Source organism: Sesamum indicum, linkage group LG3 (assembly GCF_026168435.1).
Source record: "Sesamum indicum cultivar Baizhima isolate 11 linkage group LG3, ASM2616843v1, whole genome shotgun sequence".
Classification (NCBI taxonomy): domain Eukaryota; kingdom Viridiplantae; phylum Streptophyta; class Magnoliopsida; order Lamiales; family Pedaliaceae; genus Sesamum; species Sesamum indicum.
In genome coordinates, this window is record NC_142659.1 from 22,680,643 (window position 1) to 22,701,995 (window position 21,353).

The 21,353-nt window shown below is 32.6% G+C and overlaps 1 protein-coding gene and 1 long non-coding RNA gene across 4 annotated transcripts; both read left to right on the plus strand.

Annotated features, from left to right (window-relative positions):
• The first annotated feature begins 2,001 nt into the window (after nucleotides 1-2,001).
• LOC148788799 (uncharacterized) lies at nucleotides 2,002-4,096 on the plus strand. The gene is made up of 2 exons (XR_016064483.1): nucleotides 2,002-2,206; nucleotides 2,512-4,096. It is a non-coding gene; the product is annotated as an uncharacterized LOC148788799 (long non-coding RNA).
• A 12,965-nt stretch (nucleotides 4,097-17,061) lies between these two features.
• LOC105158440 (ethylene receptor 2) lies at nucleotides 17,062-21,121 on the plus strand. 3 transcript variants are annotated; one of them, XM_011075204.3, is made up of 4 exons: nucleotides 17,062-17,248; nucleotides 17,554-17,640; nucleotides 18,161-20,034; nucleotides 20,423-21,121. In XM_011075204.3, exons 3-4 carry the CDS (start codon nucleotides 18,304-18,306, stop codon nucleotides 20,957-20,959), a joined length of 2,268 nt encoding a protein of 755 aa, XP_011073506.1. In that variant the 5' UTR covers nucleotides 17,062-17,248; nucleotides 17,554-17,640; nucleotides 18,161-18,303; the 3' UTR covers nucleotides 20,960-21,121. The 3 variants fall into 3 exon arrangements, with proteins under 3 accessions (XP_011073506.1, XP_011073508.1, XP_020548394.1); XM_011075206.3 differs by having other exon boundaries at nucleotides 17,568-17,640; XM_020692735.2 differs by having other exon boundaries at nucleotides 17,062-17,640.
• The last annotated feature ends 232 nt before the right edge of the window (nucleotides 21,122-21,353 follow it).

Genomic DNA, 21,353 nt, shown 5'->3' on the forward strand with positions numbered 1-21,353 from the left:
ATGCGTGTTAGAATTTGAGGGCTGTGACATCTCAACAAACTATTTGAGTAGTTAATCAAAATAGCAGTTAATTCCGGGAATTGCAAATGAAGTGACGTAGAGGAATGGTGCATGAATTTTCACTTCATCTTTTAAAAATGTGTCTAGTATTTGAATAAGACAACTGATCAACCTGTAACCTCCCCTTTGATGCTTTAAACCTATTTTCTCTTTATGTCATAATTAAACCACAATGCAACAATCAATTTGTTGAAAATGACTCACACAACAACAAATATGAATTTTCGTTCCGATTAATTATTATAATAAAGATTTAATTAAGTTGACGAAGTTGATGTTCCATAATTTTAAAAATTACGGGTTCGAACCTCATTATATGTGTGAAATGTTGTTCAACTGCATAATGGGTAGGTGTTGTTTACATTTTATTTATTTGGTATTGTAAATTAGGATATAATTGTAGTAATTATTTTTATTTGGTATTGATATTTGACAGAAATAAATGTGATCGAGTTATTTCAAATAATAATAATTCATCAATTCAAATAAAAAAAAATTATCATGACGAATAATTAATTATGATTATGTAATGGCTGTAATAACTGTCGTTTCTGCACTAAAAACCATAACAAATATTTTGGCTATAAATAAAACCATATCAAATATTGATTAAATGTGGTGAAAAACTTAAACTTTCACATCGATTATATTTGGCCGTGGTAGATAGTACTATTCAATCATTATTTCTAACCCGTAGTGATTTTAATGTAGAAAATAATTTACTTTTTTTTTTTTAATAGTAACTGTAATGCATTCTATAGATTAAGGGATCGAATTAATTTTAAAATATGATAGATTCATGAACTGATTAATGAAAAATAAAAAGAAAAATTCATGATAAATATTGGTGCAAGTGTAACATAGGCTCATTTTTCTAAAAATAAAATAATAGTAATTATAGCCAGAGTATGAAATTACAGAAGAATTTTGGAGGCAGGTATTGGTTTCAATTTTTTTGGACCTAGCCAAACAGAAACTCAAATTATTGGTTATATTTTCGAATTTATTCTGTATATTTTATATTATTTAATTATTCGTGTTTTACATATAAATCAGAAATGAATATAATAATATATAATATAATTTGTGCTTTTAATATTTTAATAACTAAAACACGCACATAATTTTTTAAAATACTTCTTTCTTCATTGAAAAAATATAATTCTCTCATATTTAAAAATTCGTGATCAATTATTTTATTATTTAATATTTTTGAAATCATTAACGATGGTTTCTATTTAGTTGGATTCAAGTTGAAGTTTGAGTTAGATTCCAAGTACATAAAGAACTCGTCTTAGACTCGATCAATTGTTATCTCTCAAATCAAATATTCCATATTGATTACATATTTCTATGATTATGTCTATAAAGAATTTATACGCTAGCGATATTTCCATCATTTTTTCATATTGGAAGAAAATAAATGGTCCAAAATGAATCCCCTACTCCACACAATTGTCTGGATGATGGGATCAATGATGATAAGTGGGTGACCAATAGTCAAAAACTATGGGAAGAATTTGAGTCCAATCAAAGGTTAGAAATCCACAAATGTTAGAAAGGATTAAATATACTTTGCTTTCGTAATTTAGGTTATTTAGTGTTTTTATTTTTTAGTTTTTTAAAATTGCATTTTTTATCCTAATTTTTTTTTTAAGTTTTGAGATTTTAGTTTTTATTTTTCGGAAGTTCACCTCTGCCAACGAGAAGGGTGAAGTTCGGCTAAGAAAATAATTGAAACCACAAAATTGAAAAAATGTAGGATCAAAATATTTTTTTAGAAAATTAAAGCACAAAAATGCTGGTAAAAATGAACCAATAGAAACAATAGCACAATTTAAAAGGTCAAGTGAGATGTACATGTATTTTTCCGACGAACAGGATGAAATCTAGTGGAAAAAAGGACTGAAATTGAAAATTAAAAAAATATAAAATCAAAATGCTATCCTAAAAAAATAAAAAAACTAAAATACCAAATGACTTAAACTATGCGGCCAAGAAGGCATTTAGGCTTGTTTTAAAAGATGATTTGGAGAGTTCCCTTTGTTTGAGGGTTTTTGTTCTCTTACATAAGAGTCCTTAGGATTAGAAACTTCTTGTGTTCCTCGGTGTCCGCCAGCATCCCAGCATCGGAGTTGTCTACCTGGTGAGCGATTGAGCATCTCTTCAACATCGGAGCATCACTGATGTCAGGCTTGGATGAGGCGTGGCCGGGGATCTCCGTTGTTGTTGCTCATCTTGCTTTCTATGTTCTTTTGTTTTAAGATAACATTTGTCCACTTCATTTTCTTGATTTTTTCCAACTGTGTTGTTACGTTTCTCTGTCCTTTGTTGTCGTATCTTCATTAGCAGCATTTTTTGCTCAAAGTCTAGCGTCACACAATTGTTGCCAGGGTTGCTTTTTGTTTTCGCTTCGTTGTCTCTAATTTTTTTTGTGTTCTCTTCTCTCAGGAGTTGTCTAAGGGGGGTCTGCTTCCTCATTTGGACGCCGACTAGGGAGACAACTTTTATAGGGTTGGAGGCTGATTGGGTTCTGTGAAGGCTGGGCATTTATCTAAGTTTGGGTAGTAGGGTATGGAGGTGGAAATTGATCGGATTCTCCACCGTTTGAAGTTGACCGAGGATGAAAGGCGAGCCTTGGTTCGATAGGAGGATTGTGGGATTTGAACTCAGAGCAATATCACTTATGTTTGGTTGATCGACTTCTTTCTAATCGGACTCCAAAATTTGAGGGCTTTAGTATGTTGCTGCAAGGGATGCTAACCCGGTTAAAGGAATGGCGATCAAGTAGTTGGTTGCAGGTTGGTTTCTATTGAGGTTCAATCATACTCCAAATTAGGATAGGGCACTCATGGGCTGCCCTGGAGCTTTGAGAAGAACATTATTATGCTCCAAAGGATGCCAGACAATGAGAATTAGGTGTTAGTTGACTTGAACTAGTGCGACTTTCACGTCCACATTCATGACTTGCCACTTAGCATGATGAACCTGGGAGTTACAACTTTGATCAGTAATCATATAGGCATTTTTCATGATATGGAAATGGATGATGCGAGGTGCTCTTGGGGTTCCACATTGAGAGTCAGAGTCACGATCGACGTGATCTCCCTCTTAAATGTGCCCTACCACTGCAGTTAACATTAGGGGACGAGCTACTGGTGCGTTTCACCTACAAGTGCCTCCCTAATTTCTACTACCTATGTGGTAGGTTGGGGCACAATGACAAGTACTGCGAGCTACGGTTTGTGGAGGGGTTCACTGATCCTAAGGAAGCTTATTTATATGGTCCTTGGTTGAGGGTGGCAGTTCCGAGTAGGAATTGAACGAGGGGGGTTAATTCAGAGGGCCTTGCTCTATCCAAACTAGCACAATCTAGGCACAGGGAAACAAGTAGAAGGGTAGTCATCTTCAGGGTGTTTGATGGCCCCAAGCGGGCCGGATTAGAAGGGGTGTCTGGCTCTTTGAGAAAGGGAACCTGTTAAGGTAGCGACGCGACCTCAGGTGAAAGTCATAGTCTGGGGCGCCTGGCCCGTGGGCTAGATCCCGATGGAAGAGCAGAGGGAACAAAGCTAAGACAACATATAGGCTCTTCTGATGTGGGGGGACGCAAGGAGAAAGAGGTACAGAGTGAGTGGGTGAATTTCTCTAGAGTAAAGTTGGTGCCTTCCACCTTTCCAAAATCCATGGTCACGGTGGTGGGAGAGGTTGGGAAGGAAATCGAGATGGCTTGGGGTAGAAGAGGCGTTAGTCTCGGTGCCATTGTGGTTTATAGCTCAGGGGGGTTGGATCCTGGAGGGGCTCGGGACGTTAGGGGCGGTCAACCGTACTGTAGGAAGTGGATCAAACCTGGAAGCCCGACGGGAGCACAAAAAATAAAAAATTAATGATAAAAAAGCATAGTATCAATTACAATCAAGGGGTGTACCCTTGATCTATTTCCTGGGCATTCGATGTACAATAAAATCAAAAGTCGTGAATTAAAACACACACAAAAAAAAAATTGTAAATTGAATTTACCATTGTTGGTTTTCATGTACGGCTACAAGCGTTGATTCCCTCAGTACACTGGTGGATTTCGATGATGAGATCCTAAAAAATTATCCATCCTCCCACTATAAGGACGTAATCTTCTCATGCTAGCAAGAATAATCACGGAAGAGTAGAGATCAAACAACCGCTATTGATTAACGTGTTTTGATTTTCGTTTTATTTTTCTTTGATCTCTAAGATAAAAAAAAGAACTTGGATATGGAGAGGAAAAAGAAAGAGAGAGAGAGAGAGAGAGAGAGAGAGAAATTGGAGAGGCTAGTGTTGTTGTATGTGTGGCTAGGGTTTAATGTATGTATATATACGACCTAGTTAGATATACAAAGAGTCTTAACCTATTTAAACTCCAAACATGACCAACCCTAGCCCTAGCACACAACGTAGCCGATTTTCCCTTGAAACATTTGCCCATGCCTCTTAAAAATACTACTTGACCTAGCCAAGGTCTAATCAAGGCTTGGGCTTGCATTTTAATGGAGCAGACTTGGTTAATTAAAATTAAATTAAATCCACTTTTTATGAACTTAAATTAAATCTAATTTAATTACAAACCCAATATTAAAAGATCCTTTAATCCAATTAAAGGGTCCAAGCATTTTATCTCTCTTTCAATTTATAAATTCAACTTATAAATTAGAGCAAACCCAACAAAACTAATCCGATTAATATTAATGGCTAACTTAAAATTTTAATTAATTCAGTTAACTAAATTTCAAGTCATCCATCCAATAGATTGGTCTAAATAAATAATCCAATTATTAATTCCCTCCAAAAATCAATTTAAGCAAATTAAATTAATCAAACTCTTCTGGAATTAATTCCAAACTAATTCCATCATGTTAAAGTGGTAGGGTGTGACTCCTTAGATTCACTCTTAGCTAGACTTATCTGTATGTGACCAACACGATTAATTAATTCAATTTAATTAGCTATTTTTTATTATTCCATAATCAGAAGCCCATTACCATAGGTTGCAGTTTAGCAACAATACATGACACTAGAGACTAGGTGAATAGTAGCATGAACAGTTAGATTTTGAACCCATACGAGTATAGCTTTACAGTCAACCGTCTCCCGACCTTAGTCTAATGCATGGAATTCGACGTCGGTTCCCATCCTTAACTAGGAAACTATACTTGATAGTCGAGATGTGTTTATTCTACTGATCTGATCTAAGAAACCCATTCTTGATTGATGAGGTGGATCGTCTACTGGCCGTGTTCTTTTGATAACATGAAAATACATTAGTTAGCACGACGTAAGGTGTGTCGGGGAAAGCCAGAATGGGGTCTTGAGGTTTAGAGCCTAAAGGACTTGAACTTAGCCTTGCTGTACAGACAGGTGTGGTGGATTACGGTGGCACAGAAATAGCCTCCTACACTAATTGTTCAAATCCAAGTACTTCCCGGAGGGGCAGTTCTTGGGTGCTACCTGTTTGGGAAACGCCTCTATACGTGGAGATCCCTTTTGGTGGCTCAACCGCTACAGAAGGCGGGGATTCGATGGAGTATTGGGGATGAAATATCTGTTCGTATAACAACAACGCCATGGATTCCGAGGCCATCTACATTCCAGAAGGTGTTCCCGTCTCGGACGCTCCCAGCCTTAGCTATGGTGGACGTGCTAATTAACTCAAGGGCTTGTGCGATGTGGAGCGCGTGAAGACCGAGCTTGACCCTATGGATGCAAAGTGGATCCTTATCACGTCAATCGAAGCAGGAGAACCTGACCACCTGTACTGGCACTACGATAGGGAAGGTTAGGTTTTGATACTATGAAACAAGAACTAATAGTCATAGCTCCAACTACAGTAATTACCATGCGGCATAATATTGCGGTAAATTACATTGACATCTCATGAGGTTAGGTTTTAATTTGTAAATTTTTACTCTTAAATAAAAGATATATTTGTAATTTAATATAAATAAATGGGTGTTTGTATAAATAAATTTAATTTTAGGTGTATTATAATAATTTACTTAAATAAAATTGGATTTGGGGGGGGGGGGGGGGGGGGCGCACATCCAACCCTTAAATTTGGTTAAATCAGCTGAATTTTGACTGGCAAAAGCAGATATTTATAAATATGTATCCATTGTACTTGGACAAGAATGTTCACGAACATAGTCAATCATTTTAAATATTATTATATCACAAGTAAAATAATTGCCACTCAGAGAGCAACATTAATCATTTGACAGCTAATATATATATAGTTCCTGCTGTCAGAAATGCGGGACAGTCAAAGACATCAGGCAAGTGAACATTTTGAAAAATTTCATTAATTACACTATACCCCTTTAAAAAGTATAAAATTATACATTTTCTTAAAATTACACTTTTAAAATTTACACTTGCAGTACCTTCAAAATTCTCTATTTACAATTGTACTCCTACCGCAGAATTTGAATGAAAATACCGACGCAAATAAAAAATTTATATAAAATTTCATGTTTATCCCTCATTTAGTATTTTATAAAATTTATTATGAAATATACACTAATAATATTTATATACTTGTAAAAGAGTAAATGTAATATATATAAAATCAAAAAGGTTAGATTGTAATTATAAACTATTATTTTCAAATTAGTACATGGGATAAAGAGCAGTCGTTGACCGATAAAAATTAATTATATTATCAATAATTTATACAAAATGTTAAATGAAATATGACTTTGGGACTTATTAGTTTATTTTTTGTCATATTTATTTAAACTTTAATAAAAGGAGTATAGTTATAAATATATGATTGTTTTGGAGAGGTGCGAATATAATTAACCCTTTTCTATATTTTATTTTAATGTTATGTTCGAAGAAGTTTGTAGCTTCCTTAGTCGCTTGATATGAATAAATTTTGATATAATCTAATTCAAAATTATTGATTTTAATATATTAGAGATGATATTGTAATTTATAATTAATTTAAAGTTTTATATCGATGAAGATAGTTAAATTAATACGGTATGTATTTAATTATTTCGAAATGAATGGTTTAATATATTTGTTATTCTCACTTTCATAAATATTGAAAATATTTACAGTACAAAATTTTATTAGTTACACAAAATTATAAATTAATACAACATATAATTCAATTTTATGAATGATTTGTTAAAGAATATCTACAAAAATAAGGAAAGCTGAATTATGTCGGTTTTACATTTTGCAATCATAATTTTTTCTTTTTTTGTGTCAAAGTACACTAAAAGGAATGTAACATTTAACCATGACTAATTACCATGATTAATAATAAAATAGCAGTAGCAAATAGTCATTGACCACAATCATGTAATAGTTGTTGGTCGTAGTATTTGCGAGGGTGGCTAAACATTTGCTATAGTTAAAAGTTATGGTAAATATTTTTACTATGGCTGTTAGCCATGGCAAATAACTTTTTCTTGGTGGAAAATCTATGTTTTTGCATCGGTTTGATTAACCGTGATCAACAAAAGGTATTTACCATGATTTTTAGTCTATAGTTATTAAAATTGTAGCCAATAATTATTTTTTTAATGGTATAAAAATGATTATAATTCGAACGACAAAATATAATTAATCCAAAAAATAATGACAAATGTAGTACACATCATACATGTTTAAAGTTTTCAAAAATCAAATTTTGTGTATATGGCATAAACTATCTAATTTTTTTGCTACCATATAACAATAGAAATTATTTCTAATATTTTATTGAAACAATTTTAATAATCGAAAATGTAATTGATACTAATTTTGTTAGATAAGGTCTGGCGGGATATGATATAATAAGATTAATAATCCCATGATAATCTATCCTGTATTTGGATGGGTTGATTAAATATAATGATATCCAATATGATGCTTATCAAATTTGAGCATCAATAATTTATAGTCGGGATAATTTTATTTTTAGTTCCCTAAGTTAGTTAGGTATTAAACAATAATTCCGTCTTCTGGCCTCATCAATTTTGACCCTCAAGTTTTTTTAAGATGATCAAAGTGAGTCTTGATCCTTAGTTGAACAAAATAGTCTCTCAATTAATATAGACGGCCAACTGATGGTTAGGTTTAATTTTGATTATTTTAAGATAATTTGATGGATCAAAATTAATAATGTCAAACATTGGGTACAGAAAGTGATTTAATGACTGACGAAAAGTAAATTTATCTTAATTTTGGTTATTTTCATTCAAAACGATGCCTCATACTTCTTTTCCGGGTGAATAACAATTTGTCCCCATGTGATATTGAAATTGAGCATATTATCCTCCTATGAAAAAAAATATAGCAATTTACCTCCTTATACAGGATGGTAAATTGCTTCATTCTAAAAATCACAGAAGGGTAAATTGTATTTTAAAAAATATAGGGAGGTAAATCGCTATTATTTTTTCATTAGAGGGTAATTTGCTCATTTGCAATATCACAAGAGGGTTGCTTGCAACTTTCCCCTTCTTTTCCTTATAGTATGTAAGGGGCTGTTAATATTTTGAATTTTTATTGTTGGTTTGCCGTACTTTTTTCCCCCAAAAGGTCCCTTTTTTAGTTTAAATGGTCAACTAATGGTTTTACTTTCACCATTTTACAAAATAATTGCGGACCAAAATTGAGAATGGGGTATCAAAAAGTGATTTACTGACTAACTTACATGATCAAAAGTGAAAATATCTCATTTGTAGTTATCTCACATGAAAAATCATATCTATAACAAACAACTAAATTATTTATATATTTACACACATATTTTAGTTATGAAATTAAATATTAAAAAAAAACAAACCTATTTATGTATTCATATAACCAAAGTATAAACTATACTTGTTAACCTTCAGAATGTTATGTTAATGTAAGAAGTATTCTATATATGTGCGCGTATATGAAGTATAAATATAATATACACATATCTAGATGTATATAGTATAAATATTTACATAATAAATTATAAAATTACTAAAAAAATTGATTATTTCTTATATTATAAATCACTCGACTTAATTAGAAACATAGTAAATCACTATGATCTATCATGGTCGGATAAACTGATGTGCAATTAGTTTCGATCATTAATAATCAACATTCATCATGATTTTAAATACGGCCAAAAGATTTGTTTCAATTAGTTGTAGCAAATGTCTTAGCCTCATTTAGAAAAACAACAGCTAATAACCGTTGCAGTAATGAATAATTAGTACAATGTTTGCAGTGAATAATTAGTATCTGGCATAAGTTTTTGTAATTATAATAAAAACCATATTTCTTTTAATATAAATAAATGCATAATATTAAGGGATAATTACACTCGTCCCTTGAGATTTGGTGTAATGACATATAGACCTCCTGTGGTATGAGAAATTACATCTAACACCTGTGAGGTTTGCTTCTATCGAATAAATAAGTTACTCCCTTAGTCAAAATTGAATAAATGAGAATTGGTATTTACTCTCGATTGACTGATTATTGACTTATTGCAGGTCCAAATAATTTTTTCATACTAAACTACCCTTATAACGTTGAAGATATACATCTTCACATGCATTAATGTGTGAAGACATAAGAAGGTAATTTGATCATAAAAATATTTATTTGACATGTAATAAGTCAGTAATAAATCAACCGATGGTTAATATAGATTTTTTTTCTTGTTTTTTCATTGATATCAACAAATTTGATTAATTTTGAATAATAGAAGGATTTATTTCTTAGATAGAAATAAATTTCAGAGATGTTACAGATAATTTGTCAAATTATAAGAAATTTATACGTAAATACACCAATTTCAGGAAAGAAATTGTAATTATACCTAATATTAATTAGTATGGATGTGAAAAATTGTCCTTGATTTGCGGAAAAGAGGAGACAGAGGAGGGCTGGAAAAAAACGAAAAAAAGAAAAAGAGGGGTGAAAAGATAATGTAGTTAATTATTTCACTAACTTTGTCAGTTCCAACAATCCAAATATACATATAATATATTCAAGGAGTTTTTGCAAAATATTTTGCTTTGATTTTTTAGAAAAAGTTGTAAATTATAGTAAAATAAAAAATGGATATATTTATAAAATGAGTGAAAAGCATATAAATGCTAAATTGGATAATATTTAAAAAATTATTTCTGAAATAAATTTAATTTAATTAAAAACCATTTTGTGCTCATGTATTAAAAAGAGATACTCTTTTTGTTTAATATTTGTACTTGTCTTTTATTCATACTAATTACTTTTTCTTAAAAAATAATAATTTTATTTCGACAGTATATCTTATATTTTTCTTTTTAAAAATATTTGATATCTATATTATAATAAGAAATTGAATATTCTCACTAAGTGATATAAATTGCTCATTTATAGATAATAAATAAACTTGCATTATTGTCAAAATATATATTTTTTTTATTAGCTAATCATATCAATTTGATCTATATTTTTCCATATACTGTCAAAATATATATTTCCATATATATTTTTGCAGGTATCTTCGTTAAGGATCTTGCTAAATACAAAAATGATTTTCGACCACTTTTGAAGGAAACGGAAAGTTCAAAGTGAAATGAGAAGAAATTTACACGGAAAGGATTCGTGAGCTAAAATAGGTTTGCAGTAACCTGCTCATGCTCGCCATACCATAGGACGATGACGAATTGGTAGTCTATTCGGACGCCAATGACCATGGATGGGTAGCAGTGTTCATGAAAAAGATCACTATAGAGGAAGAACCTTGTAGATACATAAGAGGGTTGTTCTCTGAACAACAAGCCCAAGTCTGACACATTAACGTGAAGGAGTTCTTCCCAGTTTGGAAGGCTTTCAAGAAATGGCCTTTATTTTTACTTGCTAAAGAATTCACGTTAAAAGTTGATAATACCAATATTAAGACTTTCTTGAAAAACAAATTAGGATTTAAAATTGAGAAAGCTCATATTAGCAAATGAAAAGTTGAAGCCTATATTGTTGTTGCAACTTTGTAGTTATAGAATTTCATAAGAATGTTCTTGCAGATTTTCTGACAAGAGATGGAAGCATCTGAAGCAAGCTCCATCTTGTTGAGGCTCAGGCACCTTAGAGAAAATCTTGAGGAGCTTGACAAGAAGTTCGGACAGCTAGCAGTAAATGTCCAAGTTGCCGAACAAATTCAAAAAACTGATCTAGGCACCATCCAAGTCGTAATAAGGAGTTCCTTGTTAGCATCCATCTCGCTATTGAACAACCTACGAGAACCAACTCGGAAGGTATCACCCTCAGGGATGACTCACGAGTTGAGGGAGCATGACCCTAAACATGCCCTTAGAGTACAAGGCTCTATACCTATAGCGTCGGATTCAAGTACCGATTGCACGAGGCAATCGCTAGGCTCTAGTGGAACGGCAAAACTTGAATCACAGGAAGTGTAAACTCCTGTTGATCCAAGTCAACCCAACACCTTTAGAGTCAAAGAGGGAGAGATTAGCAAGACCAATGACAGGCACCTCTAGAGCTAATAATAATCAGTTGATATCTTCTTCTTCTGCTTGGCAAGTATACCACCGAATGTGGGAAAATTAATTTCTTGCAAAGGAGTAAATCCAAGTAAGACCATAATCAAAACATCCAGAAAATACAACAAAGTCTAGATGTTAGAAAGGTCCAAACCAAAAGATGTCCAAGAATGATATGATTTTGGAACCCTAGCTTTAGTTCATACTATCACCAAGTTTTTCAGAAATTTCAAAGCTTTCGGAATGGATTAGTGGGGCAGCCTATGGCTTTTGGCAAAACAACCCAACTTGAAGAGAGGAGATGTTTTGGAGTTAAAATTCATATAAACAGCTCCAGAAACAGCAGAAAAGGGATCTCATGCTCAGTGTTTTATTTTATCAAGTTGCAAAGACCAGATATGGTAGCTTTCAACAAAATTGAAGCTGCCTCAGGAAAAGTTCTCCTGGTATCAACTATTAGTGAGGATTAGGGGTGAGCGTCGGGTTGGGTTTGTCGGGTCGGGTACTCGATATGTCAGGTAGTGAGAAAAAAAAATCTGAACCCAAACCTGAGTAGATTGGATACCCGACAGTCGGGTTCGGTTACCCGCTAGTCAGGTTTGGGTAGTACCTACCAATGTTGCAATTTACTGCGTGAAAGAGGTGGACAAAGGCAAACATCCATGAAATTTCAGTACCCAAAATTAAAGTCATTCACTAAAGTAAATCTATGCAAATAAATATAACCTATGGACATAAATACTCAAGGCTTTACATAAATACCCAAAAAATGGAATTCAAATGTTCAATCACATCCATAAATTATCAGAGGGTCCTATAAATTATTTCAGTAAAAATAAAGGCAAGGGCTTCCTATATGCTAATGCCTACATACTGGAAGGAACCGTATATACTCAAGAACCATCACAATTTTAGTGATATAATCGAGTTAAGTTGAGTAATTTCAAATACAAAGATGATCAGAAATGTCGAAATTAAACACTTGATCAACTTGCAATTAAATTATAAATTTTATGGATAAAATTTCCTGTATATTACATCACTAACATATGAAAAGGATAGATATTAAAGTTGCTTTCAAAATATATAAAATATTCCAAATAATTCACTTATTATTTTAAGAAACTATATTATTATAGGGTAAATATAAATTCTGATCCCTCAACTATACCATTTATTCAATTTGGTCCCTCACATTTGACAATTTCATCAAATATGGTTCTAGTCGTTAAAAATCCATTAAAACTAACGGATTTGTCCCAAAAAGAATAAAAAATAAAAAACCATGTGCATACCAAAAAACTCGATCTTGTATGGTAGTTTTAATGGATTCTTAACGATCGGACATTTAACAAAACCTTAAAAAATGAAAGACTAAATTAGATGAGTTGAAAATATGAGAGACTAAATCTGATGAATAATATAATTAAAAGACCAAACGTGATATTTACCCTATTAATATAATTAATTATTTCTTCATCTTTAGTAGATTAATAATAATAATAATAATAATGACGACGACGACGACCAGAAGGACGAGGATAAACCTTGTCACATTTGTTTAAAATTGAGAATTTGGATATGTTATTTTATGAGGAAAGCGTTGACTTTAAATACGACAAAAACACTAATAAATTAATGTACATATGCTGAATTAATGTGTTCCTAAGATAGCCTTTTAAGACAAGCTATTGTTTATTATTTCAAGACAATAACATTCGACAAGTTGGCATATATTAACAACAACTTTGGAAACCATCATGTCAATATAACATTTATCTTAATTTAAGTGTTAGTCCTTTCATATAATAAAATAATTTCTGCAGACCAACGACACTTAATTTAGTTGGCAAAATTAAGAATTATAGTCATGAATTTAAATCCACTCATTTTTGGCACATTTATTATTTTAATCTCTATATGTTGCTAATACATATATATATATATATATTATTATTTAGGATTAAATATATTTTGCTTTTGAATTAGTTTTAATATAATAGTTATTTTTTAAATTAAAAATATCACATTTACCCACTACAATTCAATATTTGGATAATATTGTCTTTATATATTATATACATATATATATAGTTCAACGGATTCTTTTTTCTAATATTTTGCGTTCTAAGTTTATAATTTTTTATAAATTGAAAAAAAAATATTTGAATTATAATAAAATAAAATATAATTAGTAAGTTAAATAGTTCAAATTTTATGACATTTTACAGACTCAAAATTAAGTAATGAATACGTATAATAAATACAAAAAGAATATGTAAACAGATTTTATTAATAGGTAAACAAAATTAAATCATTAACTATTTAATCGATAAATAAAAATGAGTAATTACATCTCTATTTTTTAATATATTTTTTTAAAAATATGATAAAATACATTGATTCTTTTTCTTTTCGAAAAGTGTTTAACTTTTTGGCAAGCACATATATATATATATATATATTGGAAATTTCTTTTCAAAAGTTTACATTAGTTGTTGGGATATTATATTTATTGTGTATCTATTATATATTAATTTATTACGCTATGTTTAATTTAAATTCTTCACTTATTAAAAATTCTTTCTAGTTTGAGAATAATTTAGTGATGATTTAATGTGCAAAATATTAAAATATATTGAGAAAAATATAATTATTCAAAAAATGAAAAGTAATTTTTTTCAACCAGGAGGGTAAATGTTATATTTATTAATTTAAGGGGGTTAAATATTATATAATAATAGTTTAGAGAACTCCAACCATTATGCTCCTCTTCCTAGCGAGGTGCATTTTAAAAACAAAATTGTGAGACTTATACGAGGTTAAAATGGACAATATCTCGTATAACGAAACATCGATCGAAATTGTAAACAGCATAAAAAAAAAAAAAACCAATATAGCAAATTAAACCCACACAATTAAAAATATCCATCAATTGCAAAAAATTTTAGAAGAAAAAAGAATTCTTATGAAAATAATGGGAATTATCTTTGAAAAATTAGGACAAAATTTAAAAAAGAATGCGTTCCTCTCCAAATAAATCAGCTGAGCTGGCCTCATTTACAGCCACTAAATAGATGGTCAACGGGTCGGATGTTGGGCCCACCCACCAATTTAATATTGGATCCCGACCGACCTTGTTGTTTGGACCCGGACCCGAAAGCCCAAAACTTTACACTGTTCCACACTTGTATACCTGAGATGTAACTACTCAACCGGAAATGGCCCACGTGAAAAATACCACATATTGTCTATACATGTATATTAGTTAATTATCGTATCGAAACACACTATTTAAATTTTTATTATATTTTTAATTAAATAAAATATAAAATAAATAATTAATCAAATTAATAAAAATGAATTAGTTTTAAGTATAATTGAATTAAAAAAATATCGACCCAAATTAATTTTAAGGAGACGGAAAAAATAAATACACTTAAGGGTATTTTAGTCCGTATATATTTTGTCAATTAATAATAATTATTATATGTATGTCCTACTTATAATAGTATAGATATGTCCATATATATAAATGTTATTCTCCTTGTGCCCTTCCAGAAGGGGTTCATACATTTATGCACGATTCTGAATCAGCTCGGTCCGACCTGGCCTTACGACGTGAAATATGGACCCTTGATGCAGAGGCATGTGGCATCATTCAAATTCACTATATGATTGGTCGAACTTATTAATATTATTATTAAAAAGTAGGGTTCAATGCAATTTACCCCTTATATTAATGAAAAAGTGAAAAATATAAAGTACAATTTACCCCTGTGATACTGAAAATGAAGCAATTCGCAGGAGCTTTTATGCACTTTTCAATTAACATAAGGGGGTAAATCATATTTAACCCTTAAAAATTAGGAGTTTTTCTTCTTCTAAATTTTAGATTGTATATACTTGTAGCCTAAACTTATTATATCTAACCTAATACTTTTTCGTTACTGATTTGTCCGTTCAAATAACCATACCGGGCATGACCTCAACGGATCTGACCTAGTTTCTTTGACAGTGTTATACATAGTCGGGGAAAATATCATTTTTTTGGGTAAATGTAAGTTTTATTAATAAAATAAGATCATACTGTACAACATTGCTCAACTGGTGGTTTCTCCCTCGACAAGCCAAGGGCTTTTATAACACCTCCCCCCCCCAAACGCCCCACCAATATACTTAAAAATCGATACATAATTACATTTTTTGCCTATATAAAAGAAAATAGGACACTGATAATATTAACAACTTGATTTCTCCTTGTTGTGTTGTACGAATATCTATACTGATATAAAAAAATATCTTTTATCGTACCAATTTTTGAATACTCAAATTTACCCTTAAACTCATTTCTTTTTTTTTTAAAAATAAATTTGATCAAAATAGTAATTTTAAATTTTTTTTAATAATTTCACAATTTTTATAAAAAAAATTCTCTGTTTGCAAACTTTTCCATGTTTGTTTTTCTTACAAACTTCTATATTTTTAATAAACTTACAAATTTTTTCTCTGTCATCTCATCCCATGTTTCTTTTTTCTCACAATTATTTTTTTTCTTATTACAAATTTCTTTTTTCTCTTCGTCTTACATCATAATTTTTTTTTATATGCTCGTGAAAATCATGTGCAATGACGACTAGGGAATATTAAATAGGGATACAATTCTTGCAATGTAATAAATACAGAAGGATAGAACAAACACGACTTTGATGCAATATATTTGTATTTAAATTAGCGTAATGCGATCAGTAATTCGTATAAATTAGAAAATTCATATGAAAATTGGATAGTATTGCACCAAAATTGTCAAAAATATTTCATAATACAAAAAATGATTCCATAACCTAATTTATGATACTTTTATTTTCACGCCACTTAATATAATTTTATTATTATTAGACATATTTAACGTATGTATTAAATACGAATTTTCATTAGAAACTATTTTCAAATTTAATGTAATTTATGTACTCTAACAAAATACAAAAATAAATATTTTTTTTTTTATGTTATTTGTTATCTATACTAATATAAAAGAAAGCCCTTCCACTTTCACACACGGCAGTTAATGACACCGCCGCACCAAATTTGTGTAAAGTAAAACATACCCTTTATGATAAAATAACAAACTTATATAGATTATTATTTCTTTCTTTCTTTCATCATATTAATATAATGTACTAATTTATATATATTTTTTATTTATAATATAATTTAATATATAAAAAAATATTTATTATATGCACGAAAAAACCACGTAGTACAAGAGCTAATTTTTTCAAGAAAGAAAGAAAGAGTTGATGTCATAGTCATAAATAAGGAGGCTTACAAACATAGTACACAAGTGCTTTTTTTTTTTTTTTCCTGGATATTTATTTATTTATTTTTAAACAAAATAATCAAAAGTGCGTCCAAGTTCTCTTCATGTAACCCCTGCGGGCCCCACCGACCCCCCACCCCCTCTAGATTTTCTCCACCCCCACCCCACTCCTTGCTTTCTTCCTTTGCGTAGCAAACAACAGTGCTCTCACAACTCACAAATATCTCTCTCTAGTTTTTTTTTTCTCTGGGTATAAATTTCAGTAATACATGTATCTACACTCTCCCCCACTCTTCTCTCTCTAAGAAACTTCCCTTTTTGAATTTCGACAGATTTTGAGAGAGAGAGAGAGAGAGTTGGAAGAAGAAAGGTAAAGAAAAAAGAAAAGGCTAACAGTGTTTTTTGCAACCCTGATGAGTAGTCATGTGCTGTTTGGTTCAAGATGCAAATGCGTGTGTGGAGCTTAAGAAGGAGTTTCAGTACTTTTGTGTGTTTAAGTTTGTATTTCGATAGGGAAAAAGAAGAGCGGAGGCCTAAAATTTTAAATTGTCCTGGCTGATTATTTTTTTTTGGGAAAATGTTCTTCAGTGGGTTTGTTTCTGGGTTGTGGTTTTCTTCATGCGGTGTTTTAATCTTTTTGTTATTTTTTTTCTTCGATCGGTGATATCAATGCAGTTTTAGGTAATCAGGTGATGCGCCAAATTTGCCTGCATGGAATGCTGAGTTAAAGATCTGAAACTTAGAGTGTCTACATTTTGTGAGGTATTCTTTTCTCTTCATTCTTTTGATTCTCTTCTGGGTTTTCATCTCTCTCTCTCTCTCTGTCTCTCGCTCGCTCGCTCGCTCGCTCTCTCACTTAGTTGATTTTGATTTTTTATTTTTTAAATGTTTGGTTAATGGGTTTTTATTACTTTAGTTGTTTGTGTTTAAATTTTTAATTATGATCTTTGGTAAATTTATCTGCTTGTATTGTCAAGTCCAGTCTATAGTGGAAATTTTTGTGTGATTAGTTCTACGATAGATGATAAAGCAGAATTTGATTACTATAATAGGATTTTTTCTGAGTTTTTGGATAGTTGGTGGGTCAGATCCTTTTTGGGTCTGATGTGGGTTGTTTATTTCTTATATCATAAGTATGGGTGTGGTGTATGGCACAATATTATATGCTTCTATATTCATATTATGATATGAATGTGCATGCATATTGCGATGAGAAGCAAAATGTATATTCTTGCTAATTTAAGGTTTTTCATTTTTTTTTTGTCGAACATCTTTTAAACAGAAAATGAATATCTGGAGTTCTATGGTGTGGTTGTGAAGGAATGGTCAATCTTGCACCTGTGGATTGAACTGCACTGGGAAGCTAAATAAGATAAATAGTCAAAACCGAAACAGATGGAGTGAGGAATCAATGCTTTGGATGCAATGTTAAAGGCATTAGTATCACAGCTGTTGATTTTATTGTTCTTTCTTTCCATATCGGCTGCTGATAATGGGTTTCCTCGCTGTAATTGTGATGAAGAGGGATCTTGGAACATCGATACTATTATGGAATGCCAAAGAGTTAGTGATTTCTTGATTGCTGTGGCCTACTTCTCCATCCCTGTGGAGCTGCTTTACTTTGTTAGCTGTTCAACTATTCCATTCAAATGGGTGCTTTTTCAGTTCATTTCGTTCATCGTCCTCTGTGGAATGACTCATTTACTGAATGGCTGGACTTATGGACCTCACCCTTTTCAGCTAATGCTTGCTCTCACTATTTTCAAATTCCTCACTGCACTGGTTTCTTTTGCAACTGCTATAACACTTATTACCCTCATTCCGTTATTGCTGAAAGTCAAGGTCAGAGAGTTTATGCTGAAGAAGAAGACTTGGGATCTTGATCGGGAGGTTGGACTTATAAAGAAGCAGAAAGAAGCTGGCTGGCATGTTCGGATGCTAACCCAAGAGATCCGGAAGTCTCTTGATCGGCATACAATACTGTATACAACTTTGGTTGAGCTATCGAAGACCCTAAATTTGCAGAACTGTGCTGTATGGATGCCGAATGTGGGTAAAACAGAAATGGACCTAACTCATGAATTGAAGGGAAGAGACTTCACCGCACCTATTCCTACAAGTGACCCTGATGTGAGAGGGATTAAGGGAAGCGGTGGAGTGAAGATACTCACTCCTCATTCGGCCCTTGCTGCTGCAAGTAGTGGAGGAATGGCTGAACCAGGATCTGTAGCTGCAATTAGGATGCCAATGCTGAGAGTTTCTAATTTCAAAGGTGGGACGCCGGAGATGGTTCAGGCCTGTTATGCCATTCTAGTTTTGGTTCTTCCAGGGGGACAGGGTAGATCTTGGAGCCACCAGGAACTTGAAATAGTAGAGGTGGTTGCCGACCAAGTCGCTGTGGCCCTTTCGCATGCGTCAGTTCTTGAAGAGTCTCAAATTATGAGAGAGAAATTAGAGGATCAAAATCGAGCATTACAACAAGCAAAACAAGATGCATTAAAGGCAAGCCAAGCCCGGAATGCGTTCCAGATGGTAATGAGTAATGGCTTAAGAAGGCCTATGCACTCAGTCCTGGGCCTGCTGTCTGTGTTGCAGGACGAAAATTTAAAAAGCGAGCAGCGGCTTCTTGTCGATACCATGGTTAAGACTAGTAATGTCCTTTCGACCTTAATAAATGATGTAATGGATATTTCGGCAAAAGAAAGAAGATTTCCTCTGGAGATGAGGTATTTTCAATTGCATTCTATGATAAAAGAAGCTGCTTGTCTCTCCAAGTGTCTTTGTTCTTATAGGGGTTACAATTTTGAGATTGATGTCAAGAAGTCCTTGCCAAATCATATCGTTGGTGATGAAAGAAGAGTATTTCAGGTTATTTTACATATGGTTAGCAATCTGCTGAATGGAAGCAAAGGAGGAGGGAGCCTTATGTTACGAGTGTATTCAGCCAGTGGAACTCAGGGACAAAACGAGCAAAGACGGGGCCACAGAATATCAAACTCATCTGATGGGTATCTTCATATGCGGGTTGAAGTTGGGATTCGCCATACTGCCTCTCAGGCAAAGTACATACTTCCTGAAATCCCTTTTGGTGGCTATAAATACCGTGATGCAGTTGAGGAAGGCTTGAGCTTTAGTGCATGCAGGAAACTAGTTCAGGTATGTCTGCCACCATCTGTATTGAATTGTTATTGACATATAAAGCTCGTATCTGGATGAATATGGCTTCATTACATAATTGAAAGATCTCAATTTCATCTTGCTTTTATTAAAAAAAGAAAAGACTGCTTTTTAGCTATGGCCTTTGTTCTATCTCATCTGTTCGCCCACTGCCAATCTTATTCTAAGACAGTTTGCTAGAGTGATCCTGGTATCTTTCTGCAAAGGCATAGGATGCATTCTTTATTGGTTTCAATTTCCTGTTAAATTCTTTATACGGCTCTTGCATGTGTTTATTATTCTCTTAAAAATGATTCTTTATCGAGGTATATTCCTGCATTTATTGTTTTCTACTGTATCCACAATTTCTTTTATTGTCAATGAGCAGTTAATGCAAGGAGACATCTGGGTGATATCTAATCCAGAAGGTTTCGATCGAAGCATGGCTCTTGTTTTGCGGTTTCGAGTCCGGTCATCCATTTTAAGAGGCATTTCCGAACATGGTGAAGCTTCAGATCATGTGCATGCATACTCACTTTTCAGTGGCCTGAAAGTTCTTCTAGCTGACCCCAATGATGTAAATAGAGCTGTAACCCGGAAATTCCTTGAGAAGCTGGGATGTATCGTATCTACTGTCTCATCTGGATACGAATGCCTGAGTGCTCTTGGTCCCTTGTCATCGTGTCAAATCGTGCTTCTGGATCTTCATTTGCCGGACGTAGATGGCCTCGATGTTGCCATGAGACTTAGGAAGTTTCATAGCCACAGCTCACCATTGATAGTTGCCTTGACCGCAAATGACGACGAAGATACGAGGTATAGATGCCTGCAAACTGGAATGAATGGCGTTATACAGAAATCAGGTGCGTTTCAAGAGATTGCCGACGAGCTTAAGCGGATCTTGCTGCGTGCCAATAAAATTTAGTCTCAACATCACGAGCCTCGTGGACTAATGCTACCTTGTAAGAATTAGCAAAGAGAAATTTATTGTTATAAACAGCTACTTGGACCAGTCCGGCAGAGAGATGTTACATAGAAAACAGTGATAGTTAAAATGGTATAGAAAATTTGCATTTCATTCTCTTCATGCACCATGCCTTAAATTTTTTTCTCAGCATTTCATGGCTCTAACATCACTTGGCTTGCTAATCGGTGTTTGTTTCAAGAATGCAATACATAGTTGGGAAAGTTCATGTTTTCCATGCAAAAGATTTAAAACAATCACATCTTACTGTAATTAATTTTGGTACAGATGTACATTTGTCGATGAAAATTTTTGTTGAGTACTTAACCATAAACTGGCAGTGTTTCTTTTTCAT